General features: G+C 47.9%; 1 protein-coding gene across 2 annotated transcripts in view; it reads right to left on the bottom strand.

The window, feature by feature from the left end:
* The window catches only part of wdr62 (WD repeat domain 62), a 38,143-nt gene extending 25,967 nt beyond the window's left edge, over window positions 1–12,176 (bottom strand). For both annotated transcript variants that reach the window (XM_041994215.1, XM_041994216.1), the window contains exons 1-11: window positions 11,835–12,176; window positions 10,909–11,000; window positions 10,714–10,834; window positions 9,159–9,326; window positions 8,934–9,071; window positions 8,644–8,826; window positions 6,358–6,509; window positions 6,096–6,285; window positions 978–1,109; window positions 766–890; window positions 598–689 (exon numbers count right to left, since the gene is read on the bottom strand). In XM_041994215.1, the coding sequence (XP_041850149.1) occupies window positions 598–689; window positions 766–890; window positions 978–1,109; window positions 6,096–6,285; window positions 6,358–6,509; window positions 8,644–8,826; window positions 8,934–9,071; window positions 9,159–9,326; window positions 10,714–10,834; window positions 10,909–11,000; window positions 11,835–11,936 (1,495 nt within the window). In that variant the 5' untranslated portion in view covers window positions 11,937–12,176. The remainder of the gene's footprint in view (window positions 1–597; window positions 690–765; window positions 891–977; window positions 1,110–6,095; window positions 6,286–6,357; window positions 6,510–8,643; window positions 8,827–8,933; window positions 9,072–9,158; window positions 9,327–10,713; window positions 10,835–10,908; window positions 11,001–11,834) is intronic.
* Between the last annotated feature and the right edge of the window lie 1,209 nt (window positions 12,177–13,385).

Below are 13,385 nucleotides of genomic sequence, written 5' to 3'. Positions count from 1 at the left end.
CCCAGGACCAGGAGTCAGACCAGGACCTGGAGTCAGACCCAGGACCAGGAGTCAGCACACAGACCAGGAGTCAGCACACAGACCAGGAGTCAGACCAAGACCAGAACCAGGAGACAGCACACGGACCAGGAGTCAGACCAAGACCAGAACCAGGAGACAGCACACAGACCAGGAGTCAGACCAGGACCCGGACCAGGAGACAGCACACAGACCAGGAGTCAGACCAGGACCAGGAGTCAGACCCGGACCAGGACTAGGAGACAGCACACAGACCAGGAGTTAGACCAGGACCTGGAGTCAGACCAGGACCAGGAGTCAAACCAGAACCAGGAGACAGCACACAGACCAGGAGTCAGGACTCAGAACTAAGACCAGAAGTCAGGACTAGAACCAGGAGTCATCCCCCTCCCCACCCTAAACCAGGACCAGGAATCAAACACAGAACCAGGATACAGGACCAGACCCATGACCCAGACATATAGACCTATCGCAAATTCCAGCATATTCCAGGTTTTCCAGTTGGGATTCTGTTGGCGTTTCCCAAATCAAAGGTCTAGAAACTGGTTTAAACTGGTTCAGTGATACCTGAGGTCTTACCTGTGGACGAGGGAGAGAACTCCAGACATAAAACTTCGGAATCATGAGCTTCGATCTTCACCAGCTCATCCAGGAACTCCAGACCAAAGATCCTGAAAGCAGGAACGCCGAGCAGTCAGTCACCGACCGTCACCTGTCCAGGTGTGTGTTAATGTGTGTGCGTCTCACCGGAGGTTTCCACAGCGGTCTCCGGCGGCCAGGTGCTGCCCATCCGGACTGATACCCAAGACCCGGATCCCCGCCTTCCCGTCGGCCCCGGCTGCCTCCCCCATGTACAGGATCCTGATCAGGTCCTGAGGAACAGAACACAGGATTGAGACCTCCTGAGATGGCGAAGGACGGCTCATCTGAGACGGCTCGTCTGCGACGGGTCATCTTACGTTGCTGTAGAGGTTCTGGTGTCCGGCCGGTGGCTCGGCATGCCACAGTCTGATGGTGTTATCCGACGAACAGGTGAGGAAAGAGGACGGAGGTAGGCAGGCCCGGCCCGGATCCTGCAGCTCCGGATAAACCTGCAAAACAAAAACCAGGACACAAGGTTTCATTAGTGATGGAGGTTCAGGACAGAACTGGTTCTAGAGGGGACCCAGGTTCTGATGGGTTCACCATTATTATTATTATTATTATTATTATTATTATTATTATGTTTAATGTTATTAATAATAACATTATTATAATATTACTACAAGTTTTATTACAATTCTAACTATTTTTCACTGTTATTATTGATTTTACTACCATTTTATTACTATTTTTAAAGCGAATCCACTTTGTTTGTAAAATGTGTTTTATAAAGACATAAATGACGTGAAAAAATAAAATAAAAAGACACAGAGCGACTCCTTCAGTGTTAAAAGCCAGAGAATAACAGCAGGTCTTTAGACGAGACTTAAAGCCTCCACTAGGCGGTGGAGGGGTAGTTCCAGTCTGGACCGACTACAGGGAACACGGTCCCCTCTAGTTTTAAGACTTGTCTTTGGCACCACGAGCTGGGACCGGCCCTCGGAGTGTAGATTTGGAGGCGGCTGGAAACGTACGGGGGGCTGGTCCATTTAGGGCTCTAAATACAAACAATAAGATCTTAAAATCAATTCTAAAATGTGCAGGCAGCCGGTGCAAAGAAGCTCAAACAGGAGTGGTGTGTTCGCATTTCCTGGCCCGGTTAAAAGTCGAGCTGCGGAGTTCTGGAATAACTGCAAACGGGAACGTGTGTTGCTGCCGAAGCCTGAATGAAGAGCGTCGCAGTCCAGACGAGAAGATATAAAAACACAACCTGCTCAAAAAGATGAAAAGATAAAGATTTCACTGTTGATAAAAGACGAAGGGGATAAAAACTATTTTAAAACAGCATTAACCTGTTAAGTTTAAAATCACCGTCCATGGTGGCGCCAACGCTGGTGACTCTGGGACGGACATAATTCGGACGGCTCCCAAGAGGACATTTCAAACAACATTATCCAGTCTTTCCTGGGCCTGTCGCCATGAGCAATAAGTCAATGAATTGCACAGTAAGAAAAAATGAGCATGATAAGCTTGACGGATGCGATAATTTTCTCTTTTTAAAATTGATTCTATCTTACTTTCCCACAGACTGCATGACGACAGGCGTCTCTACGGAGCTTCTCGACTCAACGCTCTGAATCTCTCTCGTGTCGTAGCCATTCAGAGGCAGCAGCACCTTCACCAACAAAGTTTCACAAATTCCAGTCGCAGCCCATGAGCAGTAGCAAGCCAGGAAAACTGGTGATGTGGAAGCGAAAAACGACGGAATAAGTTTCAAAGCCGAACGTGACAGCTGCAGTGTGGGAGCAGATGACCACGGTGAAGCGAGCTGGTGTGCCGCATTTGTTTTAAGACAGTAACAAACGCAGCAATACAACAAACTTACACATGCACTTAAAACACAACCATCCACTGTAGTTTTCCCAACTGGGGAAAATACTCGGACGGGCCATCTCCGTCTTCATGAAAGAAGACATAAAGCAGACCAAAGACTTTTACTCCGCCACCTCTGATACGTGGTCCAGTTACACAAGCTTGACCCTGTACTATATATCTGCTGACTGGACCCTGAACTGTTTAGAGACCAGATATGTTACAGATAACTACACGGCTGGAACCCTAGGAGAAAACCTGAAGTCTGCTTCAGAAGACTGGATGAGCATAAACTCAAAACAAAAATAACAAAAATACCCAAAAGAACAAAAATAAAAAAAAGAAACACAAACATAAACAAAAACCCAAAATAACTAAAATAACCAAAAACCCCAAAAAAAACAAAAATAAACAACTTAGTTTAACATTTATGATGATGAAAAACAAAAGCTGGACAAACAGACTAAAAAGGACTTACAGCGTCATTTCTGGCCAGTTCTGCATGTTTTTATCACACTGTGGAAAACAAAGCACATGCTGAGACGTGACCAGGTCGCCCTCTCACACACGCTGACCAGATCGCCCTCTCACACACGCTGACCAGGTCGCCCTCTCACACGCTGACCAGGTGGCCCTCTCACACACGCTGACCAGGTCGCCCTCTCACACGCTGACCAGGTGGCCCTCTCACACACGCTGACCAGGTCGCCCTCTCACACACGCTGACCAGGTCGCCCTCTCACACACGCTGACCAGGTCGCCCTCTAACACACGCTGACCAGGTCGCCCTCTAACACACGCTGACCAGGTCGCCCTCTCACACGCTGACCAGATCGCCCTCTCACACACGCTGACCAGATCGCCCTCTCACACACGCTGACCAGGTCGCCCTCTCACACACGCTGACCAGGTCGCCTTCTCACACGCTGACCAGGTCGCCCTCTCACACACGCTGACCAGGTGGCCCTCTCACACGCTGACCAGGTGGCCCTCTCACACGCTGACCAGGTCGCCTTCTCACACGCTGACCAGGTGGCCCTCTCACACACGCTGACCAGGTCGCCCTCTCACACACACACTGACCAGGTCGCCCTCACACACACACACTGACCAGGTCGCCCTCACACACACGCTGACCAGGTCGCCTTCTCACACGCTGACCAGGTCGCCCTCTCACACGCTGACCAGGTCGCCTTCTCACACGCTGACCAGGTCGCCCTCTCACACGCTGACCAGGTCGCCCTCTCACACGCTGACCAGGTCGCCTTCTCACACGCTGACCAGGTCGCCCTCTCACACGCTGACCAGGTCGCCCTCTCACACGCTGACCAGGCCGCCCTCACACACACGCTGACCAGGTCGCCCTCACACACACGCTGACCAGGTCGCCCTCACACACACGCTGACCAGGTCGCCCTCTCACACACTGACCAGGTCGCCTTCTCACACGCTGACCAGGTCGCCCTTTCACACGCTGACCAGGTCGCCCTCTCACACGCTGACCAGGTCGCCCTCTCACACGCTGACCAGGTCGCCCTCTCACACGCTGACCAGGTCGCCCTCACACACACGCTGACCAGGTCGCCTTCTCACACGCTGACCAGGTCGCCCTCTCACACGCTGACCAGGTCGCCTTCTCACACGCTGACCAGGTCGCCCTCTCACACGCTGACCAGGTCGCCTTCTCACACGCTGACCAGGTCGCCCTTTCACACGCTGACCAGGTCGCCCTCTCACACGCTGACCAGGTCGCCCTCTCACACGCTGACCAGGTCGCCCTCACACACACACTGACCAGGTCGCCCTCTCACACACTGACCAGGTCGCCCTCTCACACACTGACCAGGTCGCCCTCTCACACACTGACCAGGTCGCCCTCTCACACACTGCAGTGTGTGTAAAAACTAGCGGGCTGGAGAATACCACAACACAAAATTCTGACAGCCTCAACTGATAACAGAAGCAACGTGGTTTGAGCCTTCAAAGCTAACGAACCAGATGAGAACATTAGCTCTGATGAATCCACCGAAGAGTTGGAGGTGGTTGGAGACCAAAGGTAAATTATATCAGTTTCCTGTTGATTAACATTTTCAACATGTCAGTCATATAGAGCCAAGCTCGGTTATAGTCATTTTTAGCTATTTCAGATTAGGATTAATAGTTTTTTTTGTTTGTCTCATTTATCTAGGTTTGGAGCCATAGTTTGGACCCCTGTGTTGAACACACACACTGCATCTCGTGGTGAACATGATCCAGAAAGAGCCAGAGTTAGACTGCTCGTCAGGCTCTTCAGGAAGTCATCGGTGGCAACTGAGCGACTGCTGCAGCTGTGTCAACTAACTGGTTAAAGACTGTCCTACTAGATGGTCCAGCACATATCTAATGATATCACGGCTTCTCCAGATCAAGGATTCAGTAGTCCAGGTTGTGGATGGGATGAGCTGGGACTACTTACTGCCTAGTGAGGGGCAGAGATCGTCTGCTCTGAGAGATTTACTGCTTCTCTTTGCTGAGCATACCAGATGCTTCAGAGCAACACACAGCCCTTTCCCTTGTGGTGCCTGCCCTTCTGGACCTGCAGGGTCACCTGTCAGAGTCCCCCCATTCCCAGGACTCTAGCTTCGAGGACCTAGCTTCCCTGGCAAAGAAGATAAAGACAAACATGGATGAGCAGTTCAGCTGCTTTTTTGACCTGACAGTTTCACCTGAAGCACTCTTTGAAAATGAGAAGGAGCAAATTCAGGCACTTATTGGAAAAGCAGAGGATTATGTTGCTCCGTTGGTGCCATCAATAGTACAGGAAGAGGAGGCTAAAGACGAGGAGCCAGAGGAGGGAGAAGAAGAATCCAAAGAGGGACCACAGAGAAAGCTAGCCGGCCATCCAGGTCTAGCTTCTCGAAGCCGTGTGTCAAGGAGGAAATGAAAAAAATCAAGGAGTGGCTGTCAACCTACAACCAAGAGAACGCCCTTGAATTTTGGGCTGCACAGGAAGATTCTGTCTATCCAAGCCTAAAAGCCATGGCCTTAGATCTTCTGGCCATGCCAGCTTCTCAAGCTGAGAGTCTTTAGTGTTAGAGGTGACCAAGACTCATTTTAGAGAGAAAAACTTTCCTCAAACTGAATCCAGGTCGGTAGGTTATCTTTATTAACTGCTACCATCATTGGTACAGATACAGATTTGTTCCTGTGATATTCTGTTTGTACTTGTTGAGACTGCACAAGAGGAAGGGCATCAATGCATGAAAAGAGCTGAAATATAGAAATAAAAGTTTCTGACCAGCAGCAGTTAGTAACACGGCAGCATCGCTTCCCTGTTGATGGGAAAGTCTCGGCTAAAGATGTCAGCCTGGTAAAGATCTGGTTATTATGTAAAAGGTTAACTTGTTTTGTGAATTACTTGTTATAAGCTGTCAGCCTTGATTCCACTTTTTAAAACGTATTATTGACCTAAATTCATTTGTTAAAAGACTAATACTTTTTTTATTTGACTAAAACTAGACATTTAGACTAAAATGTGACTGAAACTAAAACATTTTCGTCCTGAAGACTAAAACGAAGAGATGAGATGCTGCCACAAACAACCCTGGTATCAGTACTGAGGAGACTCGGAGCTTCAGACTGACCTGGATGCTCCACACGCCGCTGCTGTGGTACAGAGCCGAGTACGTCTTCCCCACCCTCCTCACGTCTGTGACGTCCCACACGTACACGCTGTGGTCGCTGTAAACGCAGGTCAGCTGGCGGCCGGCGGGGTCGAAGGTCAGAGCCAGCGTGTCGGGGTACTGATCACCTGGACCGGCAGGTGATGGGGTTCTGATGGAGCAGAGAGTCAGAAGTCAGAGGGCGGATGAGGTGGTCCAGCGGCAGGTGGGCGGTGGGTCGTACCCGCTCTGCGTGACGTCGACTCCGAGGCGGTGCGGCCGCGGCAGCGTGGTGATGTACTGCAGGCCGGACGGACTGAACACCCTGATGACGCCGGCGGCACAACCACAGAAGATGAAGTCCTCGCTGACCGCCAGGCAGCTCGCCGACGACGTCTGTCAGAAACAACCAATCAGATCACAGCCTCAGCGTCTTTTACCAAACTTTAAAAGAACTTCAAAAAGAGAATAAAGCATAATTCAGTATTTTACCTCCACACGGGGCTGTTTCCATACGGCCTAAAACAGAGACGATACATGTCCCCGTGTTTTAAAATCTCCTCTAAAACACTGTGTAGATACATGCTGTTCATTGATTAGCACTCAAAACTTTTTCAACAAACCACAAAAGCAGGATAAATGAGATAAAGCTAATGGAAGGTACTGATAAGCACACACTTGCCACGCCGACACATTTCACACAAACATGTAAAACACGTTACAGGAAGGACCGGAAAGCAAAAACAAAACTTTCATCTTAGACAAGAACAGACAAAGTTTCAGTATTTTCATTGTTACTCCATTTCGATCATTTTCTGGCACTTCCAACTAATAACAAGTTAAGGCCTCTAACAGAAACGCAGCTCTGCCTTAAGCCTTAAAAAAATCTGTTTTTATGGTACTGTGTGTGGTGTGCTCCGAAAATGTAATCACATAACACACACACGACGATGCCGTCCGGCAACTCATCTACAATCTAGTCCTCCGAGCCGGACAAAGGTCGAAACGTAGAAGAACCATAGCAACAACCAGGAAACACAACACCGGCATGGAAGAGGATATAAAGGACGAGGGAATGATGGTGGTCTTGGGCCAGCTAGCTCTCTGATTGGCTACATTCTGTACCACGTCACCATCCATGCAGTCACGAAGCACGAGTCGTCGGCGTTCCTCAAAACTCGGCTCTGAAATACTGAACATGTTCAATGTTGCTGATTATCGGCTACGACCCATTTCGGAGTGGATTATCGAGACAAATCAGCTCGTAACTTCAGACCACATGGACGGGGAAATCTTACGATGATGCCGTGTGAGTTCGGGAACAAAAACAGCCCAAAAATCGTTATGTGTGCCAGGCTTTAGATCAGTTCTCATTTTGTTTTTTTAACTGTTTCCTCAAACAGCTTTTGGGAACTACGGCATCGTAAATTATTTATTCCTTTCTACGTTATCTGTGCCATTTTAAATTCAACTAAGTCATAAAATTTAAAGGTATTCAATGAATAAACAGTGTTAGTTGGTTCTATGAAGTTAGATTTTCTTATAGCCATTCTTGTAACTTAAAACTAGGAGTTGCTTTGATATGCATTACCCACATCTACACAATGTTGTGTAAATACTGAAATTTCTTTGTGATTTTTCTCTTTCAACAAACTGTTTATTCTGAACCCAGAACCTGCTCACAACCGTTTAATAAACCCAGTGTTTCCCCGACCAATATTCTTCCACCGGCGCGCACAGGCAAGACACGCCCCCACCGGCACGCGCAGGTAAGACACGCCCCCACCGGCATGAGCAGGTGAGACACGCCCCCACCGGCACGCGCAGGTGAGACACGCCCCCACCGGCTCGCAGGTAAGACACGCCCCCACCGGCTCGCAGGTAAGACACGCCCCCACCGGCGCGCGCAGGTGAGACACGCCCCCACCGGCTCGCAGGTAAGACACGCCCCCACCGGCACATGCAGGTGACACGCCCCCACTTGCAGAAAGAGCAACGTTAGAAATAGTCGCATCTACCAGCTGTAAATCAGAAAAACATCGGCTTTGAGATCAGCTCTTATTTAACAATAAGATTAGGAGAAGCAGAAGGAGAAGAAGAAGAAGTAGAAGCAAGAGGAGGAGGAGAAGGTGAAGAAGAAGAAGATGGAGGAGCAGGATGTAAATCACAGCTCAGAAGTTAAAGGTTTCTCTCTGGCATTTCATCCAGCCTGGTTTTCTCTGCTTGGCCACAGCGAGCAGGGCATTGGTAGACGGACTCACCGTGCCGACGGTGGAGATTCGGCGCCGCACCGCGGCCTTTAAAGCCACAAATATGGTTCTGGTTTCGTTTGGGGGGAAATCGGTTCTTGTGAAACAGAAGATGTTGTGTGTTACAGAAACGTGGCAGGAACCTACGACTTTATACTAGTAAAGATGGAAATATCAGAACAGTTCTAGATCAGGTCAGAGTCTAGACCCAGAGGTCCAGACCGGTCTTGTTTCCAGGACTGAGCTGGAAGACTGGTTCCGACCCGGTAAGCGGTCCTTACCTTCAGGTTGACCCACGCCTCCAGGTGTCGGCTGCTGTTGAACAGACACAGCAGACCGGAGCTGGTGATGCAGTATGTGTTGGCCGCCCTGAGGCCCCGCCCACACGCCACGCCGCTGAACACGCTGTTCTTATGGTCATCCAGCAGCCCCGAGCGGCCAATAAGAGGCACCGTGCTGTTCACCTGGAGACCGGGAGGAGACAGAGGACGTGGCAGCCGGTTAGAGTGTCGACCCGATACTGTGGAAACCAGGAAATGAGCAGAGATTGGCTGCGACGTCAGGCGGGTACCCGTCGTTCTTTGGAGGCGTCCAGGTACCAGAACTTGACGTGTCGGTTTCCTGCGGTGACGAAGTAGCTGCTGTCCTGGGAGAAGGAGACGGAGACGACCCGGCTGGACACCTTGTTGGACGCGATGATGGACCCTTTCTGCTCAGACAAACAACCTCTCAGAACCAGAACCAGAATGGGCTTCAGTCCGGCCGTTTTGTTGCTGGTTCTTTGTTGTCATCTTACCCTCCAGTCCCACACGCTGACCGTCATGTCGTGCTGGTATCCCACAGAGACGATGTAGCAGCCGTTGGAGGAGAACGCCACGCAGGAAACTCCGTATTTATGAGACTGGACCTCGGCTACCAGACCTCCGCCCACCTCCCACACCCGCACGCAGGGCATGTGACCGCTCTGAAAAACAAACAATGTAAACAACAACAGCTGGAAAGCTCCAGGATGGTTGCGTTAACTTTCTGACCCAGATGAGCAGAAAGGGTGAAGATGCTGCCGCTTTCCCACCTGGTTAAGCTCCGCCCACGTGGACGGAGCTTAACCAGGTGCCGTGCTCAGAAATGCTGGAGGAAATAAAGACAGAAGGAAACAGAGCTGGCGGCGTTAAAGATGAAAACTGGTCTGCATCTGCTTCGGGATCAAACTGGCGTCTTCGTCGTACAGACCAGTTCATACTAGAACTAATCCTCACATCTCTGATAAACACCTTTCTTTAGTTACACGACAACACACACACACAAAAAAAAAATCGAGATATATATCGTATATCGTGATTCAGGTAAAAAATATTAAGATATAAGATTTGGTTCATATCGCCCAGCCCTAGTCAAATGTGACTTTGAATGACCACATCGGATTTATTTCAATGTACATACCATAAACTGTATATAAAAGATGGGCGGAGCCTCGGTGACGTCACTCGTAGGTTTCTGAAGAGCAAAAGTGAAGCTCATTAGGCGTTCCCACCGTCGCCATCTGGGCAGCGTCACGCATGTCGTTAGTCCCGGAAAATACAAAAATGGGCAAAGAGGTGGAGCTGAGAGGGAGAGTGTGAGCGTGGCGGTGGATGATTGACACCCATTAAACTCCGAGCTGCCTGTAGCTAAGAACTAACCGAGCTAACGTGGAGCTAACGGTAGCTAACCAGCTAACGGAGGTACCCGGGCTAAAGCTAAGGTGCGCTGTTAGCTGGCTAAAAACCGTGGTTGTGCTGCACTCTCCCTTATTGCACGGATATTGGATATCTGTCAATCAAAATGACAAGCCCTAAATTTCAAGATTAAATAACACCCAAACGGATGAGTAAGAAAGAAATTCACCCCCTCACAGTTGTCATGAAGGTAAACTTGACCTATTAATCCTAAAATGGATTTTTGTACCAGGCTTTAAACATGTTTATTTCTGCTGTGAAGTTGGTCTTTTGAACATGGGAGTCTATGGGGATTTGTTTTGTTTTGGAGTCCCTAGTGGATGAGGGGGGAACTGCAGGTTTTGTACTTCCACATAGGCTTCACATTTTATTGCCGGAGGCTGCTGCTTGGTACATGCAGTCTTAGCATTAGCTGCTAATGCGAGAGCCCGCGGTCTTAGTTGGGTCACATGACCAGAAATGAGGAGATTTTATATATATATATATATATATATATATATATATATATATATATTTATTTATTTTAAATCGATGATGTTTTATTATTCTATATTGGATGAATATGTTGAATGATCCAGGGTCTAAATCCAGGAACTGAGCCAGGATCTGATCTGGTGTACGTATGCCTGCCCTCACCTCACCAGTGACCAGGTGTTTTCCATCCTGAGAGAAGGCCAGCGCCGTGAAGGGCTTCCTGGACGTGTTGATGATGTGACTCTGTTTGTTCTTCTTTGGTTGAAGCAACACAATGACACACCTGAAACACACCGCAGGTCTTCATGCGACACGTTGCCTTTTAAATACAGGTATGTTGGAGGAGGCGGGGCTTACCCTGCAGGGTAGGCGATGAGCCCAGAGTTGGGGTCAGAGGTCAAACCGCTGCTGCTGACCGTGCTGATACCAAGAACTTTCTCCAATATCACCTGAAACACACACACAAAAAAACACCTCACAATTTAACAGATTTGACTCCTTTCATGGTTCTTAAACAAAGTTTTAGACACTTCAGTAGAATGAAGAACTAACACCTGAGTCCAGGTGGTCGCCCTGGGGTCAAACTTATTTAAGTTTACAGTTTTATCCAGTTCCGCCTGACTTCGTGTCACATCACAGTCAGCAGAAGTCAAAGCTCTGAATTACAAATAAATTCCTATCAGACCAGTTTGTAGATATTTAATGAGTTTAATACAATCAGTTGATACAATAGCTGAAAGAAAGAACTTAATTTAAGAACCCGTTTACCATCCATCCATCCATCCATCCATGCTCTAAACCCACTTGTTGAGGGGTCACAGGGATGGAGCCCAGCTGGAATACTCATTTTGTTTCTGAATTTTGTTTATATATATATATATATATATATATATATATATATATGTGTGTGTCTTTTTCTATTATTATTTTGTTTGTTTCCGTCTGTTTTTCAATATCAACAAAATTCGAGAAAAATGGAGACTATTTTGATCCGTCATGTCTCATAGAGTGATGGGTAACAGTTTTACTCATAACACCGGTGGCCTACTTCTCTTTCTGTGGCGTAAACTTTAGCTTGTTGCTGTGAAATTTTGCTGCGTCGCCAAAGTTTAACAAACTTAACTTTAAGCCAGAAATAATAACTGTTAACGCTTTATTTTAACTAAATAAGTTTTCATGTCAGTTGGATGTTGGTAAATCTTCAGCTCTTCAGTCAAACTTCCAAAAACCGAACCAAACCGAGCTAACGGGAACTGCAGGCTAACGGTTAGTTCAGACTGTACCCGGCTGCTAGAGGTCTTCTGCTGGCTCTGACGGCTCTTCCTCCCCGCCGGTTGCCTCCTCTTGGCGGCGTTGACAGAGCCACAGTCCGCCCCCTCAGCCATGTCACCAGTCTCACTTTAAAAATAAAAAAACAGTACTACTACTAATAAAGAACTAAATAAAACAAATCCTGAGTCCGCGGTAAATAAGGGTGTAAACACCGCGGAGTTGTTCCATAAAAGCCCGCTGCAGTGAACTAGGAGCGCGTCCGTTGGTTAAATCTCTCGGCTGATGGTCCTGAAAAATGGAGACGACAAAAGTTTCATGCTAACTGTCGCTGGAGGAAATCTGACACCTTTAACTGCGGCGGGACTCGGGTTCAAATGAAGCTCCGCCCACTTCCCCCCAAACCAACCAATGGGTTAAACTTCAGCAACCCAGCAAATGAACAGCAAGAAACAATATAAGTCCCGCCCACTTTCCGGAAAGCAACCAATCAACATCCATGCAGTCACAACAACATGGAAAGAACATAAACATACAGCTTAGTCTGTAAATTAATTTATAAATTGGTTATCTAATTTATCACTTGATGCAGATTTTCGCAAATTTGCAACACACTACCAGTTTCAGTTCTTTTTAATTTTATTTATTCATTCGTCTTTATTTACTTTTAACTGTTTTGACATTATTTAGTATCTATCCATCCATTATCTATACATTAAGGGTTGCAGGGGAGCTGGAGCCTCTCCCGCATTTAGCAGGTGAGAGGCAGGTACACCTGGACAGGCCACCAGTCCATCGCACGACCAACACAGAGAGACAAACAGCCACTCACACTCACTCCTAGAGAGAATTTAGAGTGATCGGTTAATCCAACATGCATGCATATGGACTGTGGGAGGAAGCTGGGGTACCTGGAGAGAACCCAGGTATACATGGGGAGAACATGCAAACTCCACTCAGAAAGGCCGCTGTTCCAACCTCCCCCGAGCCGAGGCAGATTTCATCCTCCGATTAAAAGGGCCTTCTTTCAAGGTATCTTTATTATCCCGTGAGGGTAATTTTTTGTACGGCCAGCAGTAAAACAATCAATCACAAACACACAAACAACAATAAATTCTTTTCTTTTTTTTCTCATACGCTTCAAACTCAGCTGTGAACTGATGAAGCGAAGCGGTCAGAAACATGCTGGGAAGAACTGTCCAGAGAACAGCAAGAAGTAAAAAGTTATTAGTTCCTGAAACCAAAGTGAAACCAGAACTCTGGCTCTTTGTTGCTGTCAGTCTCACCTGTTATCGCTTGATAAAGAAGAAGACTGAAATAAAAAAGAACATCAGCAGAGTTAAAATCTCCCTCGTTCAACAACACATCAACATTTTACAGAGATTCACTTCCTGTCTCACGCATGACGCCATCTTGTTGTTTCTTCTTCTGTGGTTGTGTCCTGTGGTCAGACACGGCTCCCCCTGCGGTTCGTCTCATGTTTACAGAGCATTTCCATGAACCCTGAACGCATCCTGCAGCAGAACTCAGGTCTGTTGGTGTGTTTTCGGTTTTCAGTTTCCGTC

Source organism: Melanotaenia boesemani, chromosome 9 (genome assembly GCF_017639745.1).
Source record: "Melanotaenia boesemani isolate fMelBoe1 chromosome 9, fMelBoe1.pri, whole genome shotgun sequence".
Classification (NCBI taxonomy): Eukaryota; Metazoa; Chordata; class Actinopteri; order Atheriniformes; family Melanotaeniidae; genus Melanotaenia; species Melanotaenia boesemani.
This window is presented reverse-complemented; position numbering and strand designations above follow the sequence as displayed.